The 17,464-nt window shown below is 44.6% G+C and overlaps 1 protein-coding gene across 1 annotated transcript in view; it reads left to right on the forward strand.

Moving 5' to 3' along the window:
- The window catches only part of LOC124045494 (copine-5-like), a 187,593-nt gene that overhangs the window by 130,796 nt on the left and 39,333 nt on the right, over positions 1-17,464 (forward strand). Inside the window, 2 exon segments of the mRNA XM_046364823.1 lie at positions 2,953-3,006; positions 6,435-6,496. Of these exon segments, the coding sequence (XP_046220779.1) occupies positions 2,953-3,006; positions 6,435-6,496 (116 nt within the window).

A 17,464-nucleotide genomic window follows, 5' to 3' on the forward strand; every position in this document is an offset into this window, starting at 1 on the left:
GAGGAATGGGGGAGAACCACAACACTGTGACAGAGGATAGAGATGCCTGGGGGAGAACCACAACACCGTGACAGACAGGATAGAGAGGAATGGGGGAGAACCACAACACTGTGACAGAGGATAGAGATGCCTGGGGGAGAACCACAACACCGTGACAGACAGGATAGAGAGGAATGGGGGAGAACCACAACACCGTGACAGACAGGATAGAGAGGAATGGGGGAGAACCACAACACCGTGACAGAGGATAGAGATGCCTGGGGGAGAACCACAACACCGTGACAGACAGGATAGAGAGGAATGGGGGAGAACCACAACACTGTGACAGAGAGGATAGAGATGCCTGGGGGAGAACCACAACACTGTGACAGACAGGATAGAGAGGAATGAGGGAGAACCACAACACTGTGACAGAGAGGATAGAGATGCCTGGGGGAGAACCACAACACCGTGACAGACAGGATAGAGAGGAATGGGGGAGAACCACAACACTGTGACAGAGGATAGAGATGCCTGGGGTGAACCACAACACCGTGACAGACAGGATAGAGAGGAATGGGGGAGAACCACAACACCGTGACAGACAGGATAGAGAGGAATGGGGGAGAACCACAACACTGTGACAGAGGATAGAGATGCCTGGGGGAGAACCACAACACCGTGACAGACAGGATAGAGATGCCTGGGGGAGAACCACAACACCGTGACAGACAGGATAGAGAGGAATGGGTGAGAACCACAACACTGTGACAGAGGATAGAGATGCCTGGGGGAGAACCACAACACCGTGACAGACAGGATAGAGAGGAATGGGGGAGAACCACAACACTGTGACAGAGAGGATAGAGATGCCTGGGGAAGAACCACAACACCGTGACAGACAGGATAGAGAGGAATGGGGGAGAACCACAACACTGTGACAGAGGATAGAGATGCCTGGGGGAGAACCACAACACCGTGACAGAGAGGATAGATGCCTGTGGGAGTACCACAACACGTTACAGAGATGATAGAGAGGCCTGGAGGAGAACCACAACACTGTGACAAAGAGGATAGAGAATAATTGGGAAGAACCTTGGCACTGTGATCAAGAGGATAGAGAGGAATGGGGGAGAACCACAACACTGTGACAGAGAAGATAGAGATTCCTGGGGGAGAACCACAACACCCTGACAGAGAGGATAGAGATGCCTGTGGGAGTACCACAACACCGTGACAGAGAGGATAGAGAGGCCTGGAGGAGAACCACAACACTGTGACAGAGGATAGAGAATAATTGGGAAGAACCTTGGCACTGTGATCAAGAGGATAGAGAGGAATGGGGGAGAACCACAACACTGTGACAGAGAGGATAGAGATTCCTGGGGGAGAACCACAACACTGTGACAGAGAGGATAGAGATGCCTGTGGGAGTACCACAACACCGTGACAGAGAGGATAGAGAGGCCTGGAGGAGAACCACAACACTGACAAAGAGGATAGAGAATAATTGGGAAGAACCTTGGCACTGTGATCAAGAGGATAGAGAGGCCTGGAGGAGAACCACGACACTGTGACAAAGAGGATAGAGAGGCCTGGAGGAGAACCACAACACTGTGACAAAGAGGATAGAGGCCTGGAGGAGAACCACAACACTGTGACAAAGAGGATAGAGAATAATTGGGAAGAACCTTGGCACTGTGACCAAGAGTATAGACAGGATAGAGAGGAGAACCACAACGTCGTGACAGAGAGGATAGAGATGCCTGGGGGAGAACCACAACACTGTGACAAAGAGGATAGAGATGCCTGGGGGAGAACCACAACACTGTGACAAAGAGGATAGAGAGGCCTAGAGGAGAACCACAACACCGTGACAGAGAGGATAGAGAGGCCTAGAGGAGAACCACAACACCGTGACAGAGAGGATAGAGAGGCCTAGAGGAGAACCACAACACCGTGACAGAGAGGATAGAGGCCCTGGGGGAGAGACGAGGGAGTGGAAGGAGCGGATGGAGACAGGGGAAGGGAATGCTACCTTTGACTTGATATTCAGCACATCATGCGCCATGTGTTTCCATGTGTGGATCCTGTAGAATGAGCACTGGGGAGGTTTCACATAACCTTGATCCTCTTATGACCGCCTTCCTGTGGCCTCAGGTGCTGAATACACAATAAGGATCTCAGTTATGTTATAGTCTCTATCAGACATCACCTCTCTTCCCCACCCTCATCTGCAATCAGTTCATTTTCTCGCTGCGTGTGTGTGTGTGTGTGTGTGTGTGTGTGTGTGTGTGTGTGTGTGTGTGTGTGTGTGTGTGTGTGTGTGTGTGTGTGTGTGTGTGTGTGTGTGTGTGTGTGTGTGTGTGTGTGTGTGTGTGTGTGTGTGTGTGTGTGTGTGTGTTTACACATGTATATTGACACGTGTCGTTCGGAGACACAAACCTTGGTGGATTCCGTCCCGTTCGTTATTACACACATGTAATACACCCAGGATCCGTCTGGAATAACATGTGTACTACACTAAGCCTGAGGGTCTGGTATTTCAGCGTTACCCATTGCAGTTATGGGACTGAGTTCACATGCCCCGTTACATATACTGTACCTACAGTATAACATGGGGATGGAGGAACGGGGATGGGGACGGGGGACAGGGGGGGGTGAGCATACCTGGGCGGCAGCGTAGCCTAGTGGCTAGAGCGTTGGACTAGTAACCGAAAGGTTGCAAGTTCATATCCTGAGCTGACATGGTACAAATCTGTCATTTTGCCCCTGAACAGGCAGTTAACCCACTGTTCCTAGGCTGTCATTGAAAATAAGAATTCGTTCTTAACTGACTTGCCTAGTTAAATAAAGGTAAAATAAAATACCTGATGTTCTTTATTGGCCCAGAGGAATGGATACATTTAATGGGATCATTTTTTACGTGATATTATTTTCATGTATGTTCATGTTGTGCCTGTGGAATCCTAGGTGGTGAACGCCAAGAAGAAGTTCAAGAAGAAGAGATACATCAACTCTGGAACGGTGAGTCAGTACAACATTTTTTTGTTGTAAAAAACACCAGGTTAAAATCTACGTCTCTTCTTGCCTGGTGCGACTGGATATTTCTTCCCCATCATCTCTGTTTGTTGTGTTCATTAATGACTTTTATGTTTGTAGTACGAGGATTGCAATGGTTTAATATCTGTAGCTAATTGTTTGTTATCTGATTCCTAGACAAGATGGATACTTTGTTTTGTTATGGTCCAGATAATAAACATTAGCCTGGTGCTGTCACGTTCTGTCCATCGTTCGTATGTGTTTTCCTTGTTTTAGTGTTGGTCAGGACGTGAGCTGGGTGGGCATTCTATGTTGTGTGTCTGGTTTGTCTATTTCTATGTTTGGCCTGATATGGTTCTCAATCAGAGGCAGGTGTTAGTCATTGTCTCTGATTGGGAACCATATTTAAGGTAGCCTGTTTTGTGTTGGGTTTTGTGGGTGATTGTTCCTGTCTCTGTGTTTGCACCAGATAGGACTGTTTAGGTTTTCACTTTTCTTGTTTTGTATAGTCTGTTCATGTAGAGTCGTCTTTATTAAAAACATGAATAACCACCACGCTGCATTTTGGTCCGCCTCTCTTTCACCAGAAGAAAACCCTTACAGGTGCCAGATCTGCATGTGCTGTCTATCTAACTCCTACGGACCATTGTGATGTTCGGCATGCAATACTAAACACAAACAGATCTGGGACCAGGCTAAATGAACATCACTAGAAGAGAAATAAGTTGTAATGGCCTCAAACAAAGTTAATTGGTGAGAGTCTATAGAGATGATAACTGTCCTATCAGTGACTGAGTTGCTGCTTCTTAACTCCTCCTCTGCATGTCTTGTTGTCCTATCAGTGACTGAGTTGCTGCTTCTTAACTCCTCCTCCACATGTCTTGTTGTCCTATCAGTGACTGAGTTGCTGCTTCTTAACTCCTCCTCCACATGTCTTGTTGTCCTATCAGTGACTGAGTTGCTGCTTCTTAACTCCTCCTCCACATGTCTTGTTGTCCTATCAGTGACTGAGTTGCTGCTTCTTAACCCCTCCTCCACATGTCTTGTTGTCCTATCAGTGACTGAGTTGCTGCTTCTTAACTCCTCCTCCACATGTCTTGTTGTCCTATCAGTGACTGAGTTGCTGCTTCTTAACTCCTCCTCCACATGTCTTGTTGTCCTATCAGTGACTGAGTTGCTGCTTCTTAACTCCTCCTCCACATGTCAAATTAAATCAGATGTTATTGGTCACGTACACATGGTTAGCAGATGTTATTGCGAGTGTAGTGAAATGCTTATGCTTCTAGATCCGACAGTGCAGCAGTATCTAACAGGTAATATCTAACAGGTAATATCTAACAAATTCCACAACAAATCCTAATATCTAACAAATTCCACCTCAAAACCTAATGCACACAATCTAGTAAAGGAATGGGATGAGAATATAAAAGTATAAAATATATGGATGAGCAGTGACAGAGCGGCTAAGATGCAATAGATAGTAAAGAATATATAGTGAAGGATGCAGTATACAGTATATAAATATTAAATGAGTAATGCGAGATATCTAGACATTCATAAAGTAACATTATTAAAAAGTGACTAGTGTTCCATTTATTTAAGTGGCCAATGATATCAAGTCAGTATATTGGCAGCAGCCTCTCTGTGTTAGTGGTGGCTGTTTAACAATCGGATGGCCTTGAGATAGAAGCTGTTTTTCAATCTCTCGGTCCCAGCTCTGATGCACCTGTACTGACCTCGCCTTCTGGATGGTAGCGGGGTGAACAGGCAGTGGCTCAGGTGGTTATTGTCCTTGATAATCTTTTTTTGCTTTCCTATGACACACCCTCCAGGTGTCCTGGAGGGCAGGTAGTTTGCCCCCGGTGATCCGTTGTACAGACCTCACTATCCTCTGGAGAACCCTGCGGTCGTGGAAGGAGCAGTTACTGTACCAGGCGGTGATACAACCCGACAGGATGCTCTCCATCACACCTACCCTACACCTGCAACCCAACAGGATGCTCTCCATCACACCTACTCTACACCTGCAACCCGACAGGATGCTCTCCATCACACCTACTCTACACCTGCAACCCGACAGGATGTTCTGTTGTGCATCTGTAAAAGTTAGTGAGGGTTTTTGGTGACAAGCCACATTTCTCCAGCCTCCTGAGGTTGAAGAGGCGCTGTTGCTCCTTCTTCACCACACTGTCTGTGTGCGTGGACCATTTCAGTTTGTCGGTGATACACTGAGGAACTTAAAACTTTCCACCTTCTCCACTGCTGTCCTGTCGATGTGGATAGGGGCTGCTCCCTTTGCTGTTTCCTGAAGTCCACAATCATTTATTTTGTTTTGCTGACATTGAGTAAGAGGTTATTTTCCTGACACCACACTCCGAGGGGCCCTCAACTCCTCCTTGTAGGCCGTCTCGTCGTTGTTGGTAATCAAGCCTACCACTGTAGTGTCGTCTGCAAACTTGATGATTGAGTTGGAGGTGTGCATGGGCACGCAGTTGTGGGTGAACAGGGAGTACAGGAGAGGGCTGAGAACGCACCCTTGTGGGGCCCCAGTGTTGAGGATCAGCTGGAGTGGAGATGTTGTTTCCTACCTTCACCACCTGGTGGTGTTTTGTCCTATCAGTGTCCTATCGTCCTATCAGTGACTGAGTTGCTGCTTCTTCACTCCTCCTCCATGTCCTGTTGTCCAATCAGTGCCTGAGTTGCTGCAACTTCACTCTTCATCCATGTTTTGTTGTCCAATCAGTCCTCTTCCACACGTCCCGTTGTCCTACAGTTTCAGTGACTGAGTGGCTGCCATGCCCAGGCAGTGGCTGATGTTTAGGAGACAGGGAATTGTTATTATTGCCTGGGCAAACGCACACCGTTTGGGATGCAGAGCCTCAATAGGATGACTGTGGCTAGATGATTAAAATCACAGAGCAAGTCATCAATCATGTTGCTCTCATAACTCATTGAGATGGATGGATCTGTTTGTTTGTGTGTGTGTGTGTGTGTGTGTGTGTGTGTGTGTGTGTGTGTGTGTGTGTGTGTGCGTGCGTGCGTGCGTGCGTGCGTGCGTGTGTGCGCGCGCTTGCGCCGCTCTGATATCAAACAAACTCCTTCTTCCTCGATGAATCATTCCTGGGTGGCAGTTGGTTTTGTTAGCCTTCGGGCTCTGGGGTTAACGATTAATGTGTTTAATATTTCAATAGGTAATTTGGGATTATGTTGATTACTGATGTGGTTGGTAAATAAATTGTTTTGGTGTTGAGTGGGTAAGCGACCTTCAGAAAAGAAAACTGCTTTGAATGTATTTTTTTACCCTGGTGACACGCTACTGTTGAGAACAATTGTTTAATTGGGTAAATAAATAATGTTTGTGTTGATTACCTAAGTGGTGAAAATAACCCTGTTTTTTTGTCATCTTTACCCAGGTGACTTTGCTGTCTTTCACGGTGGAGTCAGAACACACCTTCCTGGACTACATCAAAGGAGGGTGAGTTGGTCCAGAAGTTTACATTACAGTATTTTTTGTTTGTTTTTGTACCCCTTTTTCTCCCCAATTTCATGGTATCCAACTGTTAGTAGCTACTATCTTGTCTCATCGCTACAACTCCTGTAGGGGCTCGAGAGAGACGAAGGTTGAAAGTCATGCGTCCTCCGATACACAACCCAACCAAGCCGCACTGCTTCTTAACACAGCGCGCATCCAACCCGGAAGCCAGCCGCACCAATGTGTCGGAGGAAACACTGTGCACCTGGCGACCTTGGTTAGCGCTCACTGCGCCCGGCCCGCCACAGGAGTCGCTAGTGCGCGATGAGACAAGGACATTCCTACCGGCCAAACCCTCCCTAACCCGGACGACGCTAGGCCAATTGTGCATCGCCCCATGGACCTCCCGGTCGTGGCCGGTTACGACAGAGCCTGGGCGCGAACCCAGTCTCTGGTGGCACAGCTGGCGCTGCAGTACAGCGCCCTTAACCACTGCCCCACCCGGGAGGCCCTTCAATACAGTATTTCAATATTCAGAAACATGGCAACTAGGCTCAAGTCAGAAGGACAACTTCTACTGTCCTTCAAAGGCATTGCATAATCTCCAATTCACTTTTTTATTCTACTAGGCAAGTCAGTTAAGAACAAATTCTTATTTACCATGACGGCTTAAGCCAGACGACACTGGGCCAACTGTGCACTGTCATATGGGTACTGCAGTGACTTAGACTTCTGCGCCACTCGGGAGCCCACTTTGTGTTGATCCTGACAGATTTGAGAAATACTTGTGAACATGTACTATAGATACAGGCAGGCAGGCAGGCAGACAGGCAGACAGGCAGACAGACAGACAGACAGACAGACAGACAGACAGACAGACAGACAGACAGACAGACAGACAGACAGACAGACAGACAGACAGACAGACAGACAGACAGACAGACAGACAGGCAGACAGACAGACAGGCAGACAGACAGACAGGCAGGCAGGCAGGCAGGCAGTGTTATAGAATTATAATTTATTTATTGTTTTTTTTATGGGAATAGAACTTAGAAGATACAAGACAAACAAAACATGACAATGGTGGTGGGGAGATTGCATCATCACATTGCATAGTTACCCTGTAAATGTCATTATAATGATAATAATAATAATAATAATAATAATAATAATAATGGTAATAACAGTAAATCAGATGTAGTACAATAGGTTATTTTGACATATTTAGGGGAGGGCAGTATCAGTTAACATCCTAGAAGTGAAGGACGGGGGACCAGGTGTCGTAGTACGATTGTGTCTGTTAAGGGAAGTGGTCAGTTAACAGATTGAGCCAATGCAGCATGGAGATCCTTGTTCCAGTACGGAGATCCAGTATGGAGATCCTTGTTCCAGTATGGAGATCCTTGTTCCAGTACGGAGATCCAGCATGGAGATCCTTGTTCCAGTATGGAGATCCAGCATGGAGATCCTTGTTCCAGTACGGAGATCCAGTATGGAGATCCTTGTTCCAGTACGGAGATCCAGTATGGAGATCCTTATTCCAGTACGGAGATCCAGCATGGAGATCCTTGTTCCAGTATGGAGATCCTTACTCCAGTACGGAGATCCAGCATGGAGATCCTTGTTCCAGTATGGAGATCCTTGTTCCAGTACAGAGATCCAGTATGGAGATCCTTATTCCAGTACGGAGATCCAGCATGGAGATCCTTGTTCCAGTACGGAGATCCAGTATGGAGATCCAGTATGGAGATTCTTGTTCCAGTATGGAGATCCAGCATGGAGATCCTTGTTCCAGTATGGAGATCCTTGTTCCAGTACAGAGATCTAGTATGGAGATCCTTGTTCCAATACGGAGATCCAGTATGGAGATCCTTGTTCCAGTACGGAGATCCAGTATGGAGATCCTTGTTCCAGTACAGAGATCTAGTATGGAGATCCTTGTTCCAGTACGGAGATCCAGTATGGAGATCCTTGTTCCAGTATGGAGATCCTTGTTCCAGTACGGAGATCCAGTATGGAGATCCTTGTTCCAGTATGGAGATCCTTGTTGTTCCAGTATGGAGATCCTTGTTCCAGTACGGAGAACCAGTATGGAAGATCGTTTCCAGTTTTGTAATATGCTTCTTTTTTTCATTGTTAGGGAAAGTAATACAAAAACAATACATGTTTTACTGTGACACACACCGGATAGGCGCAGTGAAATGTGTTGTTTCACAGAGTCAGTCATAGTAGTAGGGTGCCCCTGGATCAAATAGAACATTTCTGTATTGAGGTGGGGTATTTGTTATGGACAGATCACCAAGGAGGGAGAGGGAGCGGAGATAGGGATGCTGAGGCCAAGGATATCGAACAGCTTGTTCATGACCCCCAAACAGAATGATTGTACAGGTGCGCATGTCCACAAGGAATGATAGTAGTTGTCTGTTTGATTTGTGCCCGTGTTTACACATTGGTTTCTGAGAAACCCATGAGCTGTAATTTATGATTGGTGATGTGTGTGAAAAAATATTGGTGATAGGTGGCATGTGATCAAAAGATAAAATGACATGTATAAGACCCTAAATGAAACATATTACTGTTTTAAGTATGTCTTTATGTGTTTCTCAAATGGCACCATAATCTTTATATAGTGCACTGGTCAAAAATGTACTGATTTAGATGCACTATTGTAAAGTGGCTGCTCCACTGGATGTCATAAGGTGAACGCACCCTCCTGTTCTTAAATGTAATGTAAATGTACTCCCTCCTGTTCTGTTGTGGCTGCCTGGCTGTCGGAGACACCCTGTTCCCTTTATATATTGCACTACACCCTACGGGCCCCGGTCAAAAATGTACTTCCTCCTGTTCTGTTGTGGCTGTAGACAAGTTCAACTTGACAACACTGTAATGTTCTGCCTGTCTGTCTGACACACCCTGTTCCCTTTATATTGCACTACACCCTACGGGCACTGGTCAAAGTAGTGCACTACATAGGGAATAGGGTGCCATTTGGTATGCTTGCTGCCAACTGTAATGCTCTGCCTGTCTGTCAGACACAGACTCACCTTCAGAGTTGTTTTACAGAGAGGAGAGCAGCCTCTCTCTCCACCACCACTCAACGCCCACTGATGATTGTGATTGATTATTTACGTTATAGCTAGCACCCCTGCTCCTGACACCTAGCTGCTGTTAGATTCACATAAAGCAACCAGTGACATGACGTTGCAATGTTTATGCGGTAGCTTGTTTCAGCAAGCGTCAACCAAGTTTGATCACGTTGTTGAGGGGCCATGTTATCGCAGAAACCAACTCAACCACACAAATGCCTGGCATTCCCGTCTTCAGTCAGCTGTTCGTTCCCTAATACATTTTTGTACGTTTATGACAATTATTTTATTTTCATAACGGTCTTCCATACATAACCATTGTGCCAGCCCCACCCTGTAGCAAACAATTAATAAAATAATAAAATCGGCTTGGAACCTCTAACCCTGGCAATTTGACTGATAAACTCAAGGGTACACTCACAGTGGCTGCCTGGTATTGTGATGCAATCATTTCCATGGTAATGTAGAATGTTCATTCAAATGATGTTAACTGATGTGGTTCATCAATGGATTGTATTTTTTGTCATGTCAGTTGGGTTGAATCAACAAATCACAACACATATTGATAAGTTCACTTCCTGCTTTTACTTCCTGCTTTTACTTCCTGCTTTGCTCCTATGGGTACACTTACAATGGCTACCAGTCCAGTTTCAACTAGATAGCACAGGCATATTGTAAAAATGAATGAAAACAAAAATGAGCATTTTCGTCTCAATTTAAGGTTAGGGTTAGGCTTTAGGTAAACAGTGTGATTAGGGTTAAGGTTAGGTTTAAAATGACGTTTTAAAAAGAGAAATTGTAAAAATAGGCAGGGTTATTATTAGTTATTAGCCAGTCCACACGTTCTATTCGTTCCATTTCTATGGCAGCACATGCAGTCAGGAGGAAAAGGAGAACATGTGCAACACCCCAAAAATGTGCATCCAAATGATTCATTCTTTTAACGTTTTATTTTCTTTTTTTCTATTCGAACGGACACTGCAGTCATCTGGCTTGCCAATTATCATGATCCAACATTTCATGACTGTCACAGCCCTAATGACCATTTCTAGAACCACCACTCTTCCTGCGAATCGGTTTGATTGATAGATATGCAATGATATAAATTCTCCACTGGGTGAGTCTCTGCCCGAAGGAGACAAGGTGGTCTGCCTCTTACTGTCAACCCTTGACAGAACATGTATGAATTAAGATGAATGACCATGAAATATGGAGTAAGGAGTATGGAGTGTGACGACTGTATAAAATATGAAGTGGGTTTTAGGCCTTTAACGGGAAGCTTCATTCAACCTGTCACATACTCTATATGAAAACGCTTCCTCGCAGTGGATCTGTGGTAGCTGTCCTGGTTTCAGCTCTGTAGCAGTCCTTGTGCTGCACTGTCAGTTCTGGTCAGTGTTAGGTTGTTTGGCGACTGTGTCCTACACCTGCCAGTGACCCTCATGGCCTCTCACTGTCCCACCAATCTTCCACCCACCCACCCAAGCATTAATCCACCCACACACACACCCACCCATTCATCCACCCATCCACCCACCCATCCAACCACCCACCCACCCATCCACCCACCCATCCAACCACCCACCCACCCAACCAACCACCCAACCACCCACACACCCAACCAACCACCCACCCAACCAACCACCCAACCAACCACCCACCCACCCACCCAACCAACCAACCAACCAACCACCCACCCACCCACCCACCCAACCATCCACCCACCTAACCATCCACCCACCCATAAAGAAAAGGAGGCAGTTTATCACACCATTCCAAATCAAGCCCCTACCCCAGAGACTTGAGAGATCTGAAAGGATTGAACAGGTGTCCACAATATGGTAATCTCTCTCGGGCACCCAGAACTAAATATGTCTGTCAAGAGACAGACATACTCCATCTACATTTACATTTACATTTAAGTCATTTAGCAGACGCTCTTATCCAGAGCGACTTACAAATTGGTGCATTCACCTTATGACATCCAGTGGAACAACCACTTTACAATAGTGCATCTAAATATTTTAAGGGGGGGGGGTGAGAAGGATTACTTTATCCTATCCTAGGTATTCCTTAAAGAGGTGGGGTTTCAGGTGTCTCCGGAAGGTGGTGATTGACTCCGCTGTTTTGGCGTCGTGAGGGAGTTTGTTCCACCATTGGGGAGCCAGAGCAGCGAACAGTTTTGACTGAGCTGAGCGGGAACTGTACTTCCTCAGTGGTAGGGAGGCGAGCAGGCCAGAGGTGGATGAACGCAGTGCCCTTATTTGGGTGTAGGGCCTGATCAGAGCCTGGAGGTACTGAGGTGCTGTTCCCCTCACAGCTCCGTAGGCAAGCACCATGGTCTTGTAGCGGATGCGAGCTTCAACTGGAAGCCAGTGGAGAGACAACTCCATCTGGCCTATCAAATGGCAAGATTAAGCTATCACCATTGTGCATCGACCTATCCAATCCCCTCAGATGTACCTCTACCGCTAAGTGTCTAGGAGGTAGAGGCAAGAGTTGATTTGTGGATTCAGACTACCTATGCTGACCACTAGTATCTAAGACTCAACCACTAGTCCTGTGCTTTACAAATCCTGTATTTATCTAGTAGCCTTTTACTATGTGAGTTAGTGAATAGGACTCACCACGCTACACTACAAGAAGCAGACTGTTAAAGTGGATATTGATGACACTACGGTTTCTTTGGGTTCCTTTCAGTCTCCTGTGTGTTTAGACTCACAAAACCACTCACGTACTAACAGGCAACCAAACACATATTGACTTTGATCAATTTAGTATGATTTATGGGCTCTTAGAGGATAAGAGGTGATTTCTCTTTCCCGGTGCCACAGATCCCATGTGATAATTCTGGGAGTTTAATAGGTTTTTGATTCATGTTGAAGTGATATGTGGATTATAATAGGGGTCATTAAGTAACACACACTTGCGCCAGACGTACACACACACACACACACACTCTCTCTCTCTCTCTCTCTCTCTCTCTCTCTCTCTCTCTCTCTCTCTCTCTCTCTCTCTCTCTCTCTCTCTCTCTCACACTGCCTCAGAGAGAGTTATCGTCACCCTTTTATTGAATGTTTCTTATTTGAATTAAATATTTTTTTAATTGATAAAATCTCGCCTGAAGGAATGGATTATTTAAGACGACTTCTGTTGTATTTTAAATCTCTTATTTAATGTTTAAATAGATGGAGCGAAATATAGTCTGCGGATTAAGTGAAAAGGCATGATATAGCCTTTTTTACCAAAGATTAGATTTTTCATTTGGTTCTGGTTAAGGTTGTCAGTGGAATGGGGGTGGAAGTCAATGTATCTCATGTTGAATGAACACACTGCACTCTTAGAAAAAGGGGGTTCAAAAAGGGTTCTTCGGATGTTCAAAAAGGGTTCTACCCTCTGTAGAAAAGGGTTCTACATGGAACCCGGATGGGTTCTACCTGGAACCAAAAAGGGTTCTTCAAAGTGTTCTCCTATGGGGACAGTTTTGGGGATGAGGCCTAAATGATCTATTTCATTTTGTAAACTGGGTGCTGGGTGCTGAAAGCTGTGGTATATGTGATAATATACCACAGGTATGAAGCAAAACTACTTGTTAACTCTTCTAATTATGTTGGTAACCAGTTTATAATAGCATTAACGCACCTCGGGGGTTCACGTTGCGTCATGCCTAAGAACAGCCCTTATCCGTGGTATATTGACCATATACCACACCACCTCTGGCCTTAGTGGTTAAAGTGGAACTGACAGTGTTTTAACTATTTTGCAGATATGAAACAAACAAACAATCATAATATCAGTCAAAAGTATCAAATTCCCAGTTTATGCTACAGGTTTTAAAAATGTGTTCTATTTGCCTCAATAGGACTGTAAAGTTCACAAACATAAGAGGACTCACCGTGGTATTTACAAACAGTATCTACAGAAATCCATTCAGGTGTATTTTGTGGCTTTTAGAGAATGTGTTCTAATGATCTAAAATCACACTGTTGCTACTGACCTGTAAACACACAGTCCAGTTCAAAGTGATTGATGACAGGCCCTACTGCCTGTAAACACACAGTCCAGTTCATAGTGAATGATGGCAGACCCTACTGCCTGTAAACACACAGTCCAGTTCGTAGTGATTGATGACAGGTCCTACTTCCTGTAAACACACAGTCCAGTTCGTAGTGAATGATGACAAGCCCTACTGCCTGTAAACACACAGTCCAGTTCATAGTGATTGATGACAGGCCCTACTGTCTGTAAACACACAGTCCAGTTGCCTGTAAACACACAGTCCAGATAGTGATGATGTCAGGCCCTACTGCCTGTAAACACACAGTCCAGTTCATAGTGAATGATGACAGGCCCTACTGTCTGTAAACACACAGTCCAGTTCATAGTGAATGATGACAGGCCCTACTGCCTGTAAACACACAGTCCAGTTCATAGTGAATGATGACAGGCCCTACTGTCTGTAAACACACAGTCCAGTTCATAGTGAATGATGACAGGCCCTACTGCCTGTAAACACACAGTCCAATTCATAGTGAATGATGACAGGCCCTACTGCCTGTAAACACACAGTCCAGTTCATAGTGAATGATGACAGGCCCTACTGCCTGTAAACACACAGTCCAGTTCAAAGTGAATGATGACAGGCCCTACTGCCTGTAAACACACAGTCCAGTTCAAAGTGAATGATGACAGGCCCTACTGCCTGTAAACACACAGTCCAGTTGATGACAGGCCTGTGCTTGCAAATGTCTTGTTTGCATAAAGGCCTACTGTAGCTCTGATTGGCTATAGCACACCGTCTGCGTAGACTCCGGTCCTGGACGGGACAGATATTTTTATTAGGTTTTATTTGCTGCAGTGGCTATTAATTGTCCCAAAGCAAGGCCCCTTTCCCCACTCTATATTGCTATAGAATTTTCACAAATGACTTGGTATACGTCGCTACAAAACAATCTAGGAACTTATCGAAAAGACCATATCTAAGTGCTCGCTTGTCAGAATATATATATTTTTTAAATTGTCATATTCTTCCTGGGGGTGTAAATGAAGAGATTTTAATAAGATTTAATGTTGTTAAAATGCTGTCAGTTCCACTTTAAAATTAAATAAACACACGGCTGGGGATGAAGCCTAAATACAAAATGATTTGTTATTTGATATTATAGTATTATATGAAAATACAGTGTTGTAAGAATGATATCACACAATGATTGATACTGGTTTGCTCTGCAATTGCGTTATGTGTGTAGTTGGTCTGTGCATGTGTCGTGTCGTGTCGTGTTGTCTTGTGATGGTGTTTTATTATACATTGGATTTTGTCACCCAGAGGGAAAGAGAGAAACAGAAGGAGAGAGAGAATGTTCATTGCTATAAATTGTGTGATTAGCATCTAAGTGATATGTGGTTTCTATTTGCGTTCCTCTGGGTCCTTGCCATTGCAGTAGCATGAACATACGTGATATAGCATTGGCCTTGTTCATTCAGCCTAGAAGCAAGAACAGCAATTCGGTTCTATGAAAAGTGTGTGAGATTGCTGGGGTTTACTCTAGTCCGGGGCATTGGTATACCAATAAACTTTTGGGAAACAACAGCAAGCACTTATATTTGAAGATGAAAACAATAGATAGTGGAAAGGAAATGGCTGAAAGAGAGAGAGGTCGAGAGAAAAAGACTAATCTAAACATACCAAACAATATAACCAATCTGTGAGGAAGGAGTCTGTAGGAAATTACAACAGTCAAGTCAGGGGATAGCCTATACTTTACTAATGGGTTGAATGAGGCCCTAGGGGATAGCCTATACTTTACTAATGGGTTGAATGAGGCCCTAGGGGATAGCCTATACTTTACTAATGGGTTGAATGAGGCCCTAGGGGATAGCCTATACTTTACTCATGGGTTGAATGAGGCCCTAGGGGATAGCCTATACTTTACTAATGGGTTGAATGAGGCCCTAGGGGATAGCCTATACTTTACTAATGGGTTGAATGAGGCCCTAGGGGATAGCCTATACTTTACTAATGGGTTGAATGAGGCCCTAGCCTAGAGAATTCAACTCACGCGTCCACCTTGCTTTTTCTGTGAAAGACATCCGTATGTCTGAGCTAATTTAGGGAATCAAACTAAGTTCCATGGGGTAGTATTATCATGGGAAGGCATTGCCATCTGTCAGCTGAACAGCCAGAGCTCTAACTAACTTAATAAAGATTCATGAGCTAGGGACTAGGGTCTACAGTCTAGGGTCTAGAGACTAGGGTCTAGAGACTAGGGACTAGAGATGAGGGTCTAGGGACTAGGGTCTAGGGACTAGGGCAGGGGTGGGCAAACCTTTTGGCTCAAGGGCCACATTGAGTTTTTGCAACCAAGTGAAGGGCCATATACCATATGTGTGACAAAACGTGAAGCTTTTATTCATTTTAACATTGACACGCAGCTACTAGTGTACTGTAGGTGTACATATGCTTGCAGAACAATTCTACCATCTCTGTCCTTGTTTTTCGTGAACACATTTTTCACAAAATGATCACAAAATGTATATAAGTTATAACATCACAGACACAGTCAAGAACACAGATCCTGCATCTCTACTGCTGTAAAGTACAATCAAACTCACATTCACAATATGAAAACTTAAAAATATGTATATTTTATATGACTGGAGAAATGTAACAGCAGATGTGTAAAAAATAACTTTTCTTAAATTAGAGTGTAACATATGGTAAGAGAATCTGTTTAATTTGGAATGGTCTGTTTTCGAAAGCATATTAAGGAACAATTCTCATCACCATTGTGAGCCATATTTACAGTTATCCAATCGCCTCAGCCCAAATCTGACTGAAAAAGTGTTCATTGTCAGATGTATGGGGACAAATGACCTGTGTCCAAGTGCATCGCTGGATAATTCTCACTGCACAACCATCACCATGAAAAAGCATAATCCTTGCCTACCCCAGTTATGGTTGTTCGAGTCTTAATGTGAACAATGGGTCTGGTCACCTCTCTTGGCAAGAGCATCAAAGTCTGGTGACATCTTTGATGTAGACATTCTCAGAACAGCTGACAAGTGGTCATTTGTTAAATTTGACCTGTGATGGGATTTCTGGTAAATCATGACGTTTGTTCACACACGTATGTGGACCCGAATAAAACAAGCATCCTTTAGGCTTTTTAATATTTGGAAACTTTGTTTCATTCAGGGAGCCGTAGAACTGGTCTATTGTTGCCGTTTTGTACTTCTCCTTCAAAGCACTGTCACGTTGGATGTCGATGAGCGCCAATTGTGTGTCTGGTGGTGCTTTCTCACTGTCGAAAGACAAGGGGGCCGTGATACAAGCTCCAGCTCAGTCTCAATCTGGGTGAAGTCTGAGAAGAGGCGGGAAAACATTCAGATCCATCAAAGTGCTACTGTTTGTCTCAGTGCGGCACTGCGATATGGGCGAGTTCAGTGAGGCCCAGTGTTGGAAAATGAGCCAGAGCCTGCTGCTCATTTGTCTGGAGAACAATATAAGTTTGGTCTTGAATGCTTATTGGTCTTGAATGCTAATTGGTCTTGAATGCTTATTGTTCTTGAATGCTTATTGGTCTTGAATGCTTATTGTTCTTGAATGCTTATTGGTCTTGAATGCTTATTGGTCTCTTGAATGCTTATTGGTCTCGAATGCTTATTGGTCTCGAATGCTTATTGGTCTCGAATGCTTATTGTTCTTGAATGCTTATTGGTCTTGAATGCTTATTGTTCTTGAATGCTTATTGGTCTTGAATGCTTATTGGTCTCGAATGCTTATTGGTCTCGAATGCTTATTGGTCTCGAATGCTTATTGGTCTCGAATGCTTATTGGTCTCGAATGCTTATTGGTCTTGAATGCTTATTGGTCTCGAATGCTTA

Source organism: Oncorhynchus gorbuscha, linkage group LG10 (genome assembly GCF_021184085.1).
Source record: "Oncorhynchus gorbuscha isolate QuinsamMale2020 ecotype Even-year linkage group LG10, OgorEven_v1.0, whole genome shotgun sequence".
In the NCBI taxonomy this organism is placed as follows: Eukaryota; Metazoa; Chordata; class Actinopteri; order Salmoniformes; family Salmonidae; genus Oncorhynchus; species Oncorhynchus gorbuscha.